This window comes from Choloepus didactylus, assembly GCF_015220235.1.
Source record: "Choloepus didactylus isolate mChoDid1 chromosome 25 unlocalized genomic scaffold, mChoDid1.pri SUPER_25_unloc2, whole genome shotgun sequence".
NCBI lineage: Eukaryota > Metazoa > Chordata > Mammalia > Pilosa > Megalonychidae > Choloepus > Choloepus didactylus.
In genome coordinates, this window is record NW_023637607.1 from 6,491,916 (window position 1) to 6,506,978 (window position 15,063).

General features: G+C 39.4%; 1 protein-coding gene across 1 annotated transcript in view; it reads right to left on the reverse strand.

Annotated features, from left to right (window-relative positions):
* The window catches only part of LOC119525560 (fibrillin-1-like), a 144,031-nt gene that overhangs the window by 9,003 nt on the left and 119,965 nt on the right, over positions 1-15,063 (reverse strand). The window contains exon 19 of the mRNA XM_037824330.1: positions 1,979-2,134. Within this exon, the coding sequence (XP_037680258.1) occupies positions 1,979-2,134 (156 nt within the window). The remainder of the gene's footprint in view (positions 1-1,978; positions 2,135-15,063) is intronic.

Below are 15,063 nucleotides of genomic sequence, written 5' to 3' on the forward strand. Positions count from 1 at the left end.
GTCTGGGGCAGCTCTGGGCTATGGGGCTGGCGATGGGCAGGAGTGTTTCCTGTCCACCAGGATGGTGGCTGTGAGCGGACACCCCCCTTTTCTTGGGAAGTTGTGTTGTTTAGTGAATTTTCTCAGCCACTGGATTATTGCCTTTTGTCTCAGAGCTCTCTTAGTTCTGCTCTTGACTTGACGTGCCCAAATTTCAATTCTTTGAAGCTTTCTGTATTGAGCTTCTTAGAGTAATTGTTTTAGAAAAAGCAAAAAGGATTTTAAAAAAAAAAAAAAAAACGGCCCTCCTCAGAGATCTAATGGGTTATTGAAATGCTAATAGACAAAGCAACCAGGGCCATTAAGGAAAGGTGCCCTGGGCAGAGAGATCAGCCTTGCTTCGGGATTTGCATATGCGCCTCAAGGCCTGATCTCCGCCCTTCCCCTTTCTGTGTTCACCAGAACTCCAAAAATCCTCTGCTTTTACTTTGGAGCTTCTCGTGTTGTTTTCCTTCTATGCCCGTCTCCTCTCTGCTGGGCTGGCTGCTCTCAGAGTCTCTGGTGTCTGGCCTCAGTCTATCTATGGTTGGAGTTTGAATCAGTAGAATGAGTTTCCGATGAGAGCAGCCACTGCAATTCTCCCTTCTCCTTCCTGGAGCTGACAGCCCCTCCTCCCCCGGGACTGAGCCTGGCAGGGAGGGGCACGGGTCCCCTGGCCGCAAAAACTTACAGATTTCGCTGATCTCAGCAGTTCCACGTTTTCATGAGTGTTGTATGAAGTATGCCCAAAGACAGATTGCTCTGTGGTGTCCAGTCCACGCAGTTCCTGGCTTTTTACCTACTTTCCTGGAGGAGTAACTAAAACATACAGCTCACCAGTCTGCCATCTTGCCCCGCCTCCGGTAGTTGTTTTTAAACATTAATATTTGTGTTGATTTGTTGCTTAATATAGCTGACTGCTACAGATGGATTAGAAAAATCAAAGATGACTGTAATCCTCTCTTATACTAACCCAGGTAGGTTTTGATGAGGGCTTCAACCCACCATTCCCGGTTTGATGGAGTTACCTTCAGTTTAAGGAATGTGGAGAACAATAGTGCTACACCAGACTCAGGGAAAATGGAGCACTTTGTGAGAACCTTCTGGTTTCAATTAAGAGGATGGATTTGATGGGCAAAGCTTGAGTAAGGAGGATATCAGTGAGGAGGCTTCTAGAGTAACTACAAATCCAGAACCAAGGGTGAGGCAGAGTGGAGAGATTCAAGAGATATTTAGCATGTAAACTCCCCAAGACTCAATGACTGATTTGATAGGAAAGGGGAAGGAGAACAAAGAATAACTTTCAAGTTTTAATTCCAATACCTTCAGGATGAAGTTCTGAAACTCAGGTCTGAGTTCTCTCTATAGCAGGATTTCCCACATTTAGCACTATTGACAAGTGAGAAGAAAATCCTTAGTTTTGGGCAGGTGTCCCGTGTGCTATAGGATGTTTAGCAGCTTCCCTTTCCTCTCCCTACTAGAAGCCAGCAGCTATCCTCTCTTCCCCCAAAGTGTGGCAACCAAAATTGTCTGTAGATACTGGCAATGCCCCTGAAAGAAAAATTACTCTAGGTTCAAAAGCCTCCAATACACCCAAGTACAGCCTGACTCTCTATTTAGCTCATTATAGGCCATTAATGAGAGTTCAAATCCTGGCACTTGTTCTAATTAGTTATGTATACTTGAGCAAGACACTACTACCTCATAACATTGTCAAATCTAGTGGTCCTTAATGATTTAGGTAAGTAATGAAGAACAGCTCCCAATACCTTCACAGATGAGGTTCCTGAAGATAAATCCAAGTTGGCACCTACAATTGTATCCCCCAAAGGACTTAGCACAGAATGCTCAGGGAGATACAACCATTGAGACTTTCACTGATGTCTGAGGAACAGCGGACCAAGTGAACAGACAACCCAATGCAGGTGTCCACCAAACCCTCCTTGTCTGAGATCATTACCTGAACAGGCAAAACGGCCTGGCTTTCCTGAGATCCAGCCATTCCCAGTGGGAGAAGAGAAACCAGGCAAACAGCTGCACTTGTATCTCCCCATCAGGTTGGTGCAATTCGAGTTTGGTCCACAAGGTGGGGGACTTTGAGAACATTCATCTACATCTGGACAGAGAAAGAGTCAGGTTTACAAATTTGCTTCGTCTTATGTAGCAGACTGTGTTTCCAATATGGCTGAAACATTGTCTTCCACCCCATAGGCTCCCGTCAGGTGGTGATGCGACTTGCAGGTGTATGTTCCTTCCCCTTGAATCTGGGAATGCTTGAGATTATGGTGAAGGTGATACTAGGTAATAAGGAAACCATGCACTCCTATGCACAGAAATAAAAAGGAAAGAGTAAAGAAAAGAATCTGGAAAAGAAAAGATAACAGATGTGACAATGATAGATATAGACAGATTAGAAATTATACATAAATTTTTTATTAGATAGAGAGATGATAGAGATAGATTGATAGACAGGATAGACTGATAAATGGGTGGGTGGATATATACATTCAGATAAGAGATTAGATATATTGGCAGAAAGATATAGATGATAGATTACAGATGGATGGATACACAAAGAGCTAGAAATAGATATAGATAGAAAGTAAGGATGTATGTATGTATGTGTGGGTTAATGGATGGATATAGATATACAGATGATATGAAATAGATGACAGTTTATACAGATAATAGATAGGCAGATAGATTAGATAGATACATAAAAGACAGGTTATATAGATGATAGAAGTAGACACATAGATGACAGATAAATGCTAGATTGATAGAGACAGAGAGATGAAAAGACAAATAAATAGATAGACTGACACATGACAGACAGATAATAGAATGAAACAGAAAGTGTGGCTAAAAGTTGACCTTTCAAGTTTACCAATCTATTGAGCTGATTTTTACCATATTAGCAGCTAGTGGCACTCAAAACCAGTTTTAATTAAAGCAAACATTTGTTTCCTCTGGTGGGCTGAAGAATATAGAATATGTTCTGCATTATGAAAGAGTCTCCAAAGATGTCCACTATCAATCCTTCCACTTTTTATATGTACACATTGCATAGGGGAACAAGAGGTTGACTAGGGTAAAAGAAATATTCTGGGACATCCAAGCCCAGACCTAAAGAGGACTGTCAGCTTATGCTTTCTTCCTCTTGGAATATAACTTCTTGCAATCCATTGCCATACAATGAGAGAGCCCAAGCAGCCATTTTGAAAGGCCCACGAGCAAGCTGAGTTTCCCAGGTGAGCACTGAGCCAGAGACAACCAGCAAATGTCAGCCATGCAAGAAAGGCCACTTTGGACCAACCAACCGTCACAGAGCCCCAGCTGGTAACATGATAAGCAGAAAAACCATATGAACAACCCATAGAGTCCCATGAGGAAAAACACACCATTGCCATTATCAGATGATAAGATTTTGAGAGACTTTGATATCCTTTGACAAGCCTTCAACATGGACTGAGGAATTAGTTTACTTCGGAAAGCTTCAGGGATCTCAGGGAACCAAAGATAGGTCAAAAAGAATCCAGGTAGGCAGGAACAAGTATATTCTGCCAGGATGTTGATGCAGACAGAATTGGGGCCAGAAAGAGTCAAGTTCCTGGAACATTCATCCATCTCTAAGCAGAAAACTGGTCTAAGTAGAAAGAATGAAGGATGCTAAGCCTGAAGCTTCACCACTGAATGAAGACAGTGTTTTCACTGTCTAAAGTCTTGCCTTCTTAAACACATTTTGAAGGACACAGTGAGAGCAAAGGTTTAGAGGTATATTCATGATCAGCATAAGGTATATTGAGTTGTGAATCCCAGAACTATAAACATGATCTTCAATTTCCCTCATTTCTGTGGGTTTGAACTTATTGAGAATGGGACCTCTTGAAGACGTCAATTTTATTTAACATGTGACCCAACTGATGAGGCTGGTACTTAATCAGGATTAATGGAGTCCTTTATGAACAGAAGAAATTCATATACAGTAGGAGAGAAAGCCAGGGGAAGGTGCCTGTAAACCCAGAAAGACAAAGGAGGGCATTGTCATGTGAAGGGAAAGCCAAGGAACTCAAGGATTGCTGGCCAGCCAAAATGTTACTGACCGTGGAGAAAGCAAGCCATCAATCCCTGAGCTGTGAGCCAGTACATTCCTGTTGTTAAGCCAACCTGTGTTTGGTATTTATCTTAGGAGCTGGAGAAACTAAGACACTGTGCAGGTCCTTTGATTGGGCTCCCAAATGTTCAGGACAAAACTGTAACTGATTATTTGCAGGTACAATGCCCTGAAAATTTCATGGTACCTAAACTTGCATCTCTCATATTTTACTTCTAATCCCTTGGTAATTGGTGATTCTATTGCATTAATAATCTGGAGAGCTATGAAGGTTCATTCTCACTTCCGTTTAACCTTCACATTGAAATTGCTTTCTTTCCTCTTTCCCTGATAAATTTTAATTCTTCTCCAAACAATACCAGTAAATGTACAAAGAATTTCAAACGAGTATTGGAACAGACATTTGTACAATGCTGTACACAGCAGCAATGTTCGCAATAATCAAATTTGGAAATAAGTCAAGTGTCCCTTAAGGGGGTGAATATATAAACAAAATGTGGTATGTAACTATGACGGATAATTAATTTTTATTTTATTATTTTAAGTGTTTTGTGGATATCAGCTCATTTATTCTTCTGATCAACATTTTAAAGAAAATATTTTAAAGAAAATATTCATCTGAAAATGAGCAAAATTCTGATACCTGCTACAACTTGAATGAACCTTGTAAACATTATGCTGATTGAAATAATACAGACACAAAAGGACAAGTATTGTATAATACCAGTCAAATGAAACACCTACAATAAGCAAATTCATACGAAGAGGAAGTTGATTAGAGATTACAAGTGGCTACGGCAGGAAAAATGAGGTGCTATTACTTAATGGGTCCAGAGATTGAATAAGGTGATGTAAAAAGTTTATTAATGGATGGTGGGGATGGTAGCACAATATGATAAATATACTTAGTTGCAGTGAATTGTACACTTAAAATTGGAGAAATTGAATATTTTCTGTTATATATATATGCATTACCATAGTAACTTGATGATGATGATGATAATGTTAGCAGAGAGGCAGAGGAGTGGAGAGTTTCCAGAACATGGAGAGCATGGATACAAATTATAGTCCTATCATTTATGATCTGTGTCACTGGGCAAAAATTTCATCTCTGTGTGCCTCAGTGCCTGATGTGTCAAATGGGGGTAACATCAGTACCTAACTTAGAGAGGTGATCAAATGAATAAATGGGCTGGTATCCACAAAACGATTTAGAAAAGAGCCTGGGGCATAACAAGGGTTATGTAACAGAACTAAAATAAAAATTAATTACTAACATATTGAGCTTTCTGTCTGGCAGGCACTGAGCTAAATCCTTTACATTCATCAGTTCACCAAATGCTCATATTATTACTGTCAGGTCTATGGTAATATTATCTACATTTCAGAGGAGGAAACTGAAGCTTTTAAAATGCTCAAGGTCTAAAATTCTACTGCCTAGCAAATCAGGACTGAAAGACGCTTCTCTATGAGTCTATATGGCTCTTATATTTAGGTCTTTGCATATCATGCAAGGTAGGGGCCTTCACTTTTTATGCAAAGGGACACCCAGATTGCTCAGCACCATCTATTGGATAGAATATTACTTGCTAATTGACTGGTCTTTGCCCCCTTGTCAAAATCATTTGGTCATAAACATAAGGGTTGATTTCTGCACTCTTAATTCTATTCCATTTCTCTATATCCTTGTCCTTGTGCCAATAACTTTCCATTGATTCCTGTGACTTTGTAATAAGTTTTAGGAACTAGAAGTGTGAGTCTACAAAAACAGTGAACTCTAAGTTAAGCCATGGTTTGTAGTCAACAATACCAAAATAGAAACATGCTGTCATCAATTGTAATAAATATACCACACCAATAAAGATGTTAATAATAGAAAGGTAAATGGGAATCCACTGTTTTGTGTATGATAGTTCCCTAAATCCACATCATCTCTAATTTCAAAAAATGCTCAAAGTCACATACATTGAGGAAGGCACAATTGATATTTAAACCGAGGTCCTTTATGGCTCTGGAATTTAGAGGACAGCTTCTGGCATACCCTTGACTCTCAGGGTTTGGGAGTTTGGCATTTAAATCAATGTCAGCCCTGTGCAATCCCTCCCTGAGTAGCCAGAGCTTCAGGATCATTTGAACTGCATTTAAAGACAAAAGATCATGGGGTGTGCTGTCCCAGGGAGACAAGATGCAGATCCTGATTCTCCTCCTTCATACCTGTTTAACCTCCAGCAAATGATTCCATCACCCTGGAGAGGAGGTTTCCTTATCCATAAAATATGCGGAAAATGTCACTGATATCCTAAGGTCTTTTGGGACATCCAACGAGAAGATGTATAGAAGAGTTTAGCCCATGGCTGGGATTTTGCCTCCATGCCTTCAGACCTGTCATTCCTTCTTCCTGAAATGACATCCCCAAATATCTGATAGCTCCCTCCTTTACTTCCTTAAGAATTTTTCTTAAATGTCAGCTTCTCAGAGTGCCTTTCCTAACCATTCTATCAATGTTAGCACTCTTTACCCATCTTTCCTGCATTCTTTTTCCTCTCTTTATTTACAAATACTCCATATCTACCAAATCGACACTCCCATTTCTCCCTCTCCCATAGTAACCTAAATTCCAACTTTCTGTCTCTGGGGATTTGCTATTTCTAGACATCACTCTTAAGTCTACTATATTTGTCTCCATCCCTTTTATCTATACAAGACACAGACTATACTCACTTTTTTGTTGTTACATAAAACTACCTGCTAGATTATAGAGTCTAGGAAAACAAGTATATTTGCCTCTTTTATTCACCACTGTGTCCCCAGTACCCAAATTCAGAACTGGTGCATAATAAGTATTCAAGTGGCATGTGTTGGATTAGTGAATGAATGAATGTGATTAGCTTCATCTTTGCAGATGTGTGTCCCAAACTCAGTCAAGTTGTACCCTCACCACATACTTCTGATTTTGCAAAGAGCCTTGGACCTGAGTTCCCAACAGGTGCCTCCACCTACCTTCACACCTCCCTCCTGAACCCTGGAAACTCAAATTTTCACTGATGGATGTAAATCCTGGGTTGCAGGAACAAGAGTAACTTCCAACTGAATTCTGGCAACTGGCATGCTCTGGGCAAGCTCTGGGATTGGCACATTCATCCACATCTGGTGAGCAGAAGAGAAAATCTGGAGTCAAGGCAAGTGAGGAAACTATCACAGGAGAACATGGATAAGAGCTTCATTCTGCCTGTTAATAAATTGTGGTAGATGGTGTCATGCTCTCCAACGTCCTTATTCACCACTTATTGCTGAGCCACAATGAACTCATTTCTTCACCTCTCTTGCAGTGAGGTATGGTCCTACGAATAAATTCTGGCCATCAGCATGTAAGCAGAAGGGTTGTTAACACTTTTGAAACAGTCTGGTGTTTCCTCTGAAAGCTAAATTACTTAGTTACCCTATGATCTGGCAATCCACTACTCTGTATACACCCAAAAGATCTGAAAGCATGGGCACAGCCAGGCATTTGTTTACCAATGTTTATAGCACCATTATTCAGAATTGACAAAAAAAAGGAGATAATCCTAGTGTCTACCAAATGATGAAAGGATAAACAAAATGTGTTGTATATATATGATATTGTATTATTCAGCCATTGAAACCAATGAAATCCTGCAGCATGTGAAAACATGGATAAAACCTAAAGATATCATGCTGAGTGAAGTAAGTCAGACACAAAGGGATAGATATTATATGACTTCGGTAATATGAATTAAATGGAATATGCAAACTCATAGTAATAAAATGTAGAATATGGGATGACAAGAGATACATTGGAACTAGAGAAAGGGGGTAGTTGCCTATAATATACAGTATTTTTAACAAGGTTGAATTTAAAAGTTTGGAAAGGGAAAGAGGTAAGTGTAGCTCATATTTTGGATTATAATTAATACCGCTGAATTGTATTTAATTTGCCTGAAGGGGTTCTTAGAGTCATGTGTGCCACGAAAAGGAAAGCTAGACGGATTGCATGACTGTGAACGAAGAGGTGGACATTGTTTAACATTAACACTACACAATATGTATGTTCTTTCATGAACTAATACAAATGAATAACACACATACAAAGAAGTAATAATAGATTCTTGTACAGAGATAAAGTACATATTTTAAGCAATGGAATATCTTTAACATTAATATCTTAATATCCTTTCATCAGCAAGTAACAAGTGTAACACACCAATACTATAGATCAGTAATTGAGGGAGTAAGGGGAATTGAGTGTTTTGGGTTTCCTTTTTCATGTCTAGCAGTGATTAATTTTTGGAGAAGTGAAATTGGTTTAAAATTGAATGCAATGATTGTTGCACAATTAGATGATGGTACTGTGAGACACTGATTCTATACTTTGGAAGGATTATATGTTACGTGAATATAGGTCAATAAAATTTGCAGGGAACAAAACATAATTGTCATAAATTGAATAAATGGCCAGACTTTACCCCTCCCTGTATCCACAGAACTCATATGGATTGCATACAATGTAACTGTGTGTCTATCATCAAATGGTGGAATCTATTTCCTCACGCATTGAAGCTAGGCTAGTTGTGTGACTCATGTTGGACAAACAGAATCCAACAGAAGTAAAAAAGCATCACTCCCACTCCTAAGCTTTAAGAGGTCTGTGTGCTTCTGCTCATTCTCATGGGCCCTTTGCTTTTTCCATATGAACAAACCCCAGGATGACTTCATGAAGAATGATAGAACAAGTGGGCAAGACGGGTATCATCCCTGATAAGCCCCAGAAATGTAAGCCAACCCAGCCAAGATCAGCAAAGCTGACCCACAACTGACCATAGACACATGAGTAAGCCCAGTGGAGAACAAAAGAACCACCCATCAGAGTGCAACCTGAGCTGCCAACCCATGGAATCATGAGCTAAACAAATGGTAGTTGTTTTTAAACATTAATATTTGTGTTGATTTGTTGCTCAATATAGTTGACTGCTACAGATGGATTAGAAAAATCAAAGATGACTGTAATCCTCTTTTATACTAATCCAGGTAGGTTTTGATGAGAGCTTCAACCCACCATTCCCGGTTTGATGGAGTTACCTTCAGTTTAAGGAATGTGGAGAACAATAGTGCTACACCAGATTCAGGGAAGATGGAGCACTTTGTGAAAACCTTCTGGTTTCAATAAAGAGGATGGATTTGAGGGGGCAAAGCTTGAGTAAGGGGGATATCAGTGAGGAGGCTTCTAGAGTAACTACAAATCCAGAACCAAGGGTGAGGCAGAGTGGAGAGATTCAGGAGATATTTAGCATGTAAACTCCCCAAGACTCAATGACTGATTTGATAGGAAAGGGGAAGGAGAACAAAGAATAACTTTCAAGTTTTAATTCCAATACCTTCAGGATGAAGTTCTGAAACTCAGGTCTGAGTTCTCTCTACAGCAGGATTTTCCACACTTAGCCCTATTGACAAGTGAGGCAGAAAATCCTTAGTTTTGGGCAGGTATCCTGTGCCCTACAGGATGTTTAGCAGCTTCCCTTTCCTCTCCCTACTAGATGCCAGCAGCTATCCTCTCTTCCCCCAAAGTGTGGCAACCAAAATTGTCTGTAGATATTGGCAATGCCCCTGGAAGAAAAATTACTCTAGGTTCAAAAGTCTCCGATACTCCCAAGTACAGCCTGACTCTCTATTTAGCTCATTATAGGCCATTAATGAGAGTTCAAATCCTGGCACTTCTTCTAATTAGTTATGTATACTTGAGCAAGACACTACTACCGCATTACATTGTCAAATCTAGTGGTCCTTAATGATTTAGGTAAGTAATGAAGTACAGCTCCCGATACCTTCACAGATGAGGTTCCTAGAGATAAATCCAAGTTGGCACCTACAATTGTATCCCCCAAAGGACTTAGCACAGAATGCTCAGGGAGATACAACCATTGAGACTTTCACTGATGTCTGAGGAACAGTGGAGCAAGTGAGCAGACAACCCAATGCAGGTGTCCACCAAACCCCCCTTGTCTGAGATCATTACCTGAACAGGCAAAACGGCCTGGCTTTCCTGAGATCCAGCCATTCCCAGTGGGAGAAGAGAAGCCAGGCAAACAGCTGCACTTGTATCTCCCCATCTGGTTGGTGCAATTTGAGTTTGGTCCACAAGGTGGGGGACTTTGAGAACATTCATCTACATCTGGAGAGAGAAAGAGTCAGGTTTACAAATTTGCTTCATCTTACGTAGCAGACTGTGTTTCCAATATGGCTGATACTTTGTCTCCCACCCCATAGGCTCCCGTAAGGTGCTGGTGTGACTAGCGGGTGTATGTTCCTTCCTCCTGAATCTTGGAATGCTTGCGATTATGGTGAAAGTGATGCTAGGTAATAAGAAAACCATGCACTCCTATGCACAGAAATAAAAAGGAAAGAGCAAAGAAAAGAATCTGGAAAAGAAAAGATAACAATCATATTGTGGACAGATGTGATAATGATAGATATAGACAGATTAGAAATTATACATAAATTTTTTATTCGATAGAGAGATGATAGAGATAGATTGATAGACAGGATAGACTGATAAATGGGTGGGTGGATATATACATTCCGATAAGAGATTAGATATATTGGCAGAACGTTATAGATGATAGATTACAGATGGATGGATACACAAAGAGCTAGAAATAGATATAGATAGAAAGTAAGTATGTATGTATGTGTGGGTTAATGGATGGATATAGATATATAGATGATATCAAATAGATGACAGTTTATACAGATAATACATTGGCAGATAGATTAGATAGATAGATAGATAGATAGATAAAAGACAGGTTAGATAGATGATAGAAGTAGACAGATATATGACAGATAAATGCTAGATTGCTAGAGATAGACAGATGAAAAGATAGATAAATACATAGACAGACAGACACATGAAAGATAGATAATAGAACGAAACAGAAAGTTTGGCTAAAAGTTGACCTTTCAAGTTTACCAATCTATTGATCTGATTTTAACAATATTAGCTGCTAGTGGCACTCAAAACCAGTTTTAATTAAAGCAAACATGTATTGCCTTTGGTGGGCTGAAGTATATAGAATATGTTCTGCATCATGAAAGAGTCTCCAAAGATGTCCTCTATCAATCCTTCCACTTTTTATATGCACACATTGCATAGAGGAACAAGAGGTTGACTAGGGTAAAAGAAATATTCCGGGACATCCAAGCCCAGACCTAAAGAGGTCTGTCAGTTTCTCCTTTCTTTCTCTTGGAATATAACTTCTTGGCATCCATTGCCATACAATGAGGAAGCCCAAGCAGCTATTTTGAAAGGCCAGTGAGCAAGCTGAGGGTCCCAGGTGAGCACTGAGCCAGAGACAACCAGCAAATGTCAGCCATGCAAGAAAGGCCACTTTGGACCAACCAACCATCACAGAGCCCCAGCTGGTAACATGATAAGCAGAAAAACCATATGAACAACCCATAGAGTCCCATGAGGAAAAACACACCATTGCCATTATTAGATGATAAGATTTTGAGAGACTTTGATATCCTTTGACAAGCCTTCAACATGGACTGAGGAATTAGTTTACCTCGGAAAGCTTCAGGGATCTCAGGGAACCAAAGATAGGTCAAAAAGAATCCAGGTAGGCAGGAACAAGTATGTTCTGCCAGGATGTTGATGCAGACAGAATTGGGGCCAGAAAGAGTCAAGTTCCTGGAACATTCATCCATCTCTAAGCAGAAAACTGGTCTAAGGAGAAAGAATGAAGGATGCTAAGGCTGAAGCTTCACCACTGAATGAAGACAGTGTTTTCCCTATCTGAAGTCTTGCCTTCTTAAACACATTTTTAAGGACACAGTGAGAGCAAAGGTTTAGAGGTATATTCATGATCAGCATAAGGTATATTGAGTTGTGAACCCCAGAACTATAAACATGATCTTCAATTTCCCCCATTTCTGTGGGTTTGAACTTATTGAGAATGGGACCTCTTGAAGACGTCAATTTTATTTCACATGTGACCCAACTGATGAGGCTGGTACTTAATCAGGATTAATGGAGTCCTTTATGAACAGAAGAAATTCAGATACAGTAGGAGAGAAAGCCAGGGGGAGGTGCCTGTAAACCCAGACAGACAAAGGAGGGCATTGTCATGTGAAGGGAAAGCCAAGGAACTCAAGGATTGCTGGCCAGCCAAAATGTTATTGACCGTGGAGAAAGCAAGCCATCAATCCCTGAGCTGTGAGCCAGTACATTCCTGTTGTTAAGCCAACCTGTGTTTGGTATTTATCTTAGGAGCTGGAGAAACTAAGACACCATGCAGGTCCTTTGATTGGGCTCCCAAATGCTCAGGATAAAACTGTAACTCATTATTTGCATGTACAATGCCCTGAAAATTTCATGGTACCTAAACTTGCATCTCTCATATTTTACTTCTATTCCCTTGGTAATTGGTGATTCTATTGCATTAACAATCTGGAGAGCTATGAAGGTTCATTCTCACTTCCGTTTAACCTTCACATTGAAATTGCTTTCTTTCCTCTTTCCCTAATATATTTTAATTCTTGTCCAAACAATACCAGTAAATGTACAAAGAATTTCAAACGAGTATTAGAACAGATATTTGTACAATGCTGTACACAGCAGCATTGTTCACAACAATCAAATTTGGAAATAACTCAAGTGTCCATTAAGGGGGTGAATATGTAAACAAAATGTGCTATATAACTATGACGGATAATTAATTTTTATTTTGTTATTTTAAGTGTTTTGTGGGTATCAGCTCATTTATTCTTCTGATCAACATTTTAAAGAAAATATTTTAAAGAAAATACTCATCTGTAAAAATGAACAAAGTTCTGACACATGCTACAGCGTGGATGAACCTTGAAAACATTATGCTGATTAAAATAATACAGACACAAAAGGACAGGTATTGTATAACACCAGTCAAATGAAATACCTACAATAAGCAAATTCATACGAAGGGGAAGTTGATTAGAGGTTACAAGGGGCTATGGCAAGGAAAAAGGTGTGCTATTACTTAATGGGTCCAGAGATTGAATAAGATGATGATAAAAGTTTATTAATGGATGGTGGGGATGGCAGCACAATATGATAAATATAACTAGTTCCAGTAAATTTTAGACTTAAAATAGTAGAAATGGAATATTTTCTGTTATATATGCATTACCATATTAACTTGATGATGATGATGATAATGTTAGCAGAGAGGCAGAGGAGTGGAGAGTTTCCAGAACATGGAGAGCATGGATACAAATTATAGTCCTATCATTTATGATCTGTGTCACTGGGCAAAAAATTCATCTCTGTGTGCCTCAGTGCCTGATGTGTCAAATGGGGGCAACAACAGCACCTAACTTAAAGAGGTGATCAAAAGAATAAAGAAGCTGGTATCCACAAAACGATTTAGAATAGAGCCTGGGGCATATCAAGGGCTATGTAACTTAACTAAAATAAAAATTAGTTACTAACATATTGAGCTTTCTGTCTGGCAGGCACTGAGCTAAATCCTTTACATTCATCAGTTCACCAAATGCTCCTGTCATTACTGTGAGGTTTATAGCAATATTACACATTTTTCAGAGGAGGAAACTGAAGCTTTTAAAATGCTCAAGGTCTACAAAACTACTGCCTAGCAAATCAGGTCTGAAAGATGCTTCTCTGTTATTTTCTAGGTGTTTCAATGTTCTGGCTCTTATATTTAGGTCTTTGCATATCATGCAGGGTAGGGGCCTTCACTTTTTATGCAAAGGGACACCCAGATTGCTCAGCACCATCTATTGGATAGAATATTACTTGCTAATTGACTGGTCTTTGCCCCCTTGTCAAAATCATTTGGTCATAAACATAAGGGTTGATTTCTGCACTCTTAATTCTATTCCATTTCTCTATATCCTTGTCCTTGTGCCAATAACTTTCCATTGATTCCTGTGACTTTGTAATAAGTTTTAGGAACTAGAAGTGTGAGTCTACAAAAACAGTGAACTCTAAGTAAAGCCATGGTTTGTAGTCAACAATACCAAAATAGAAACATGCTGTCATCAATTGTAAGAAATATACCACACGAACACAAGATGTTAAGAATAGAAAGGTAAATGGGAATCCACTGTTTTGTGTATGATAGTTCCCTAAATCCACATCATCTCTAATTTCAAAAAATGCTCAAACTCACATATATTGACGAAGGCACAATTGGTATTTAAACCGAGGTCCTTTATGGCTCTGGAATTTAGAGGACAGCTTCTGGCATACCATTGATTCTCAGGTTATGGGAGTTTGGCATTTAAATCCATGTCAGCCCTGTGCAATCCCTCCCTGAGTAGCCAGAGCTTCAGGATCATTTGAACTTCATTTAAAGACAAAAGATCATGGGGTGTGCTGTCCCAGGGAGACAAGATGCAGATCTTCATTCTCCTTCATACCTGTTTAACCTCCAACAAATGATTCCATCACCCTGGAGAGGAGGTTTCCTTATCCATAAAATATGCACAAAATGTCACTGATATCCTAAGGTCTTTTGGGACATCCAACGAGAAGATGTATAGAGGAGTTTAGCCCATGGCTGGGATTTTGCCTCCATGCCTTCATACCTGTCATTCCTTCTTCCTGAAATGACATCCCCAAATATCTGATAGCTCCCTCCTTTACTTCCTTAAGAATTTTTCTTAAATGTCAGCTTCTCAGAGTGCCTTTCCTAACCATTCTATCAAAGTTAGCACTCCTTACCCATCTTTCCTGCATTCTTTTCCTCTCTTCATTTACAAATACTCCATATTTACCAAACCTACACTCCCCTTTACCCCCTCTCCCATACTAACCTCAAGTCCAACTATCTATCTCTGAGGATTTGCTATATCTAGACATCATTCTTAAGTCTACCACATTTGTCTCCATCCCTTTTATCTATACAAGACAC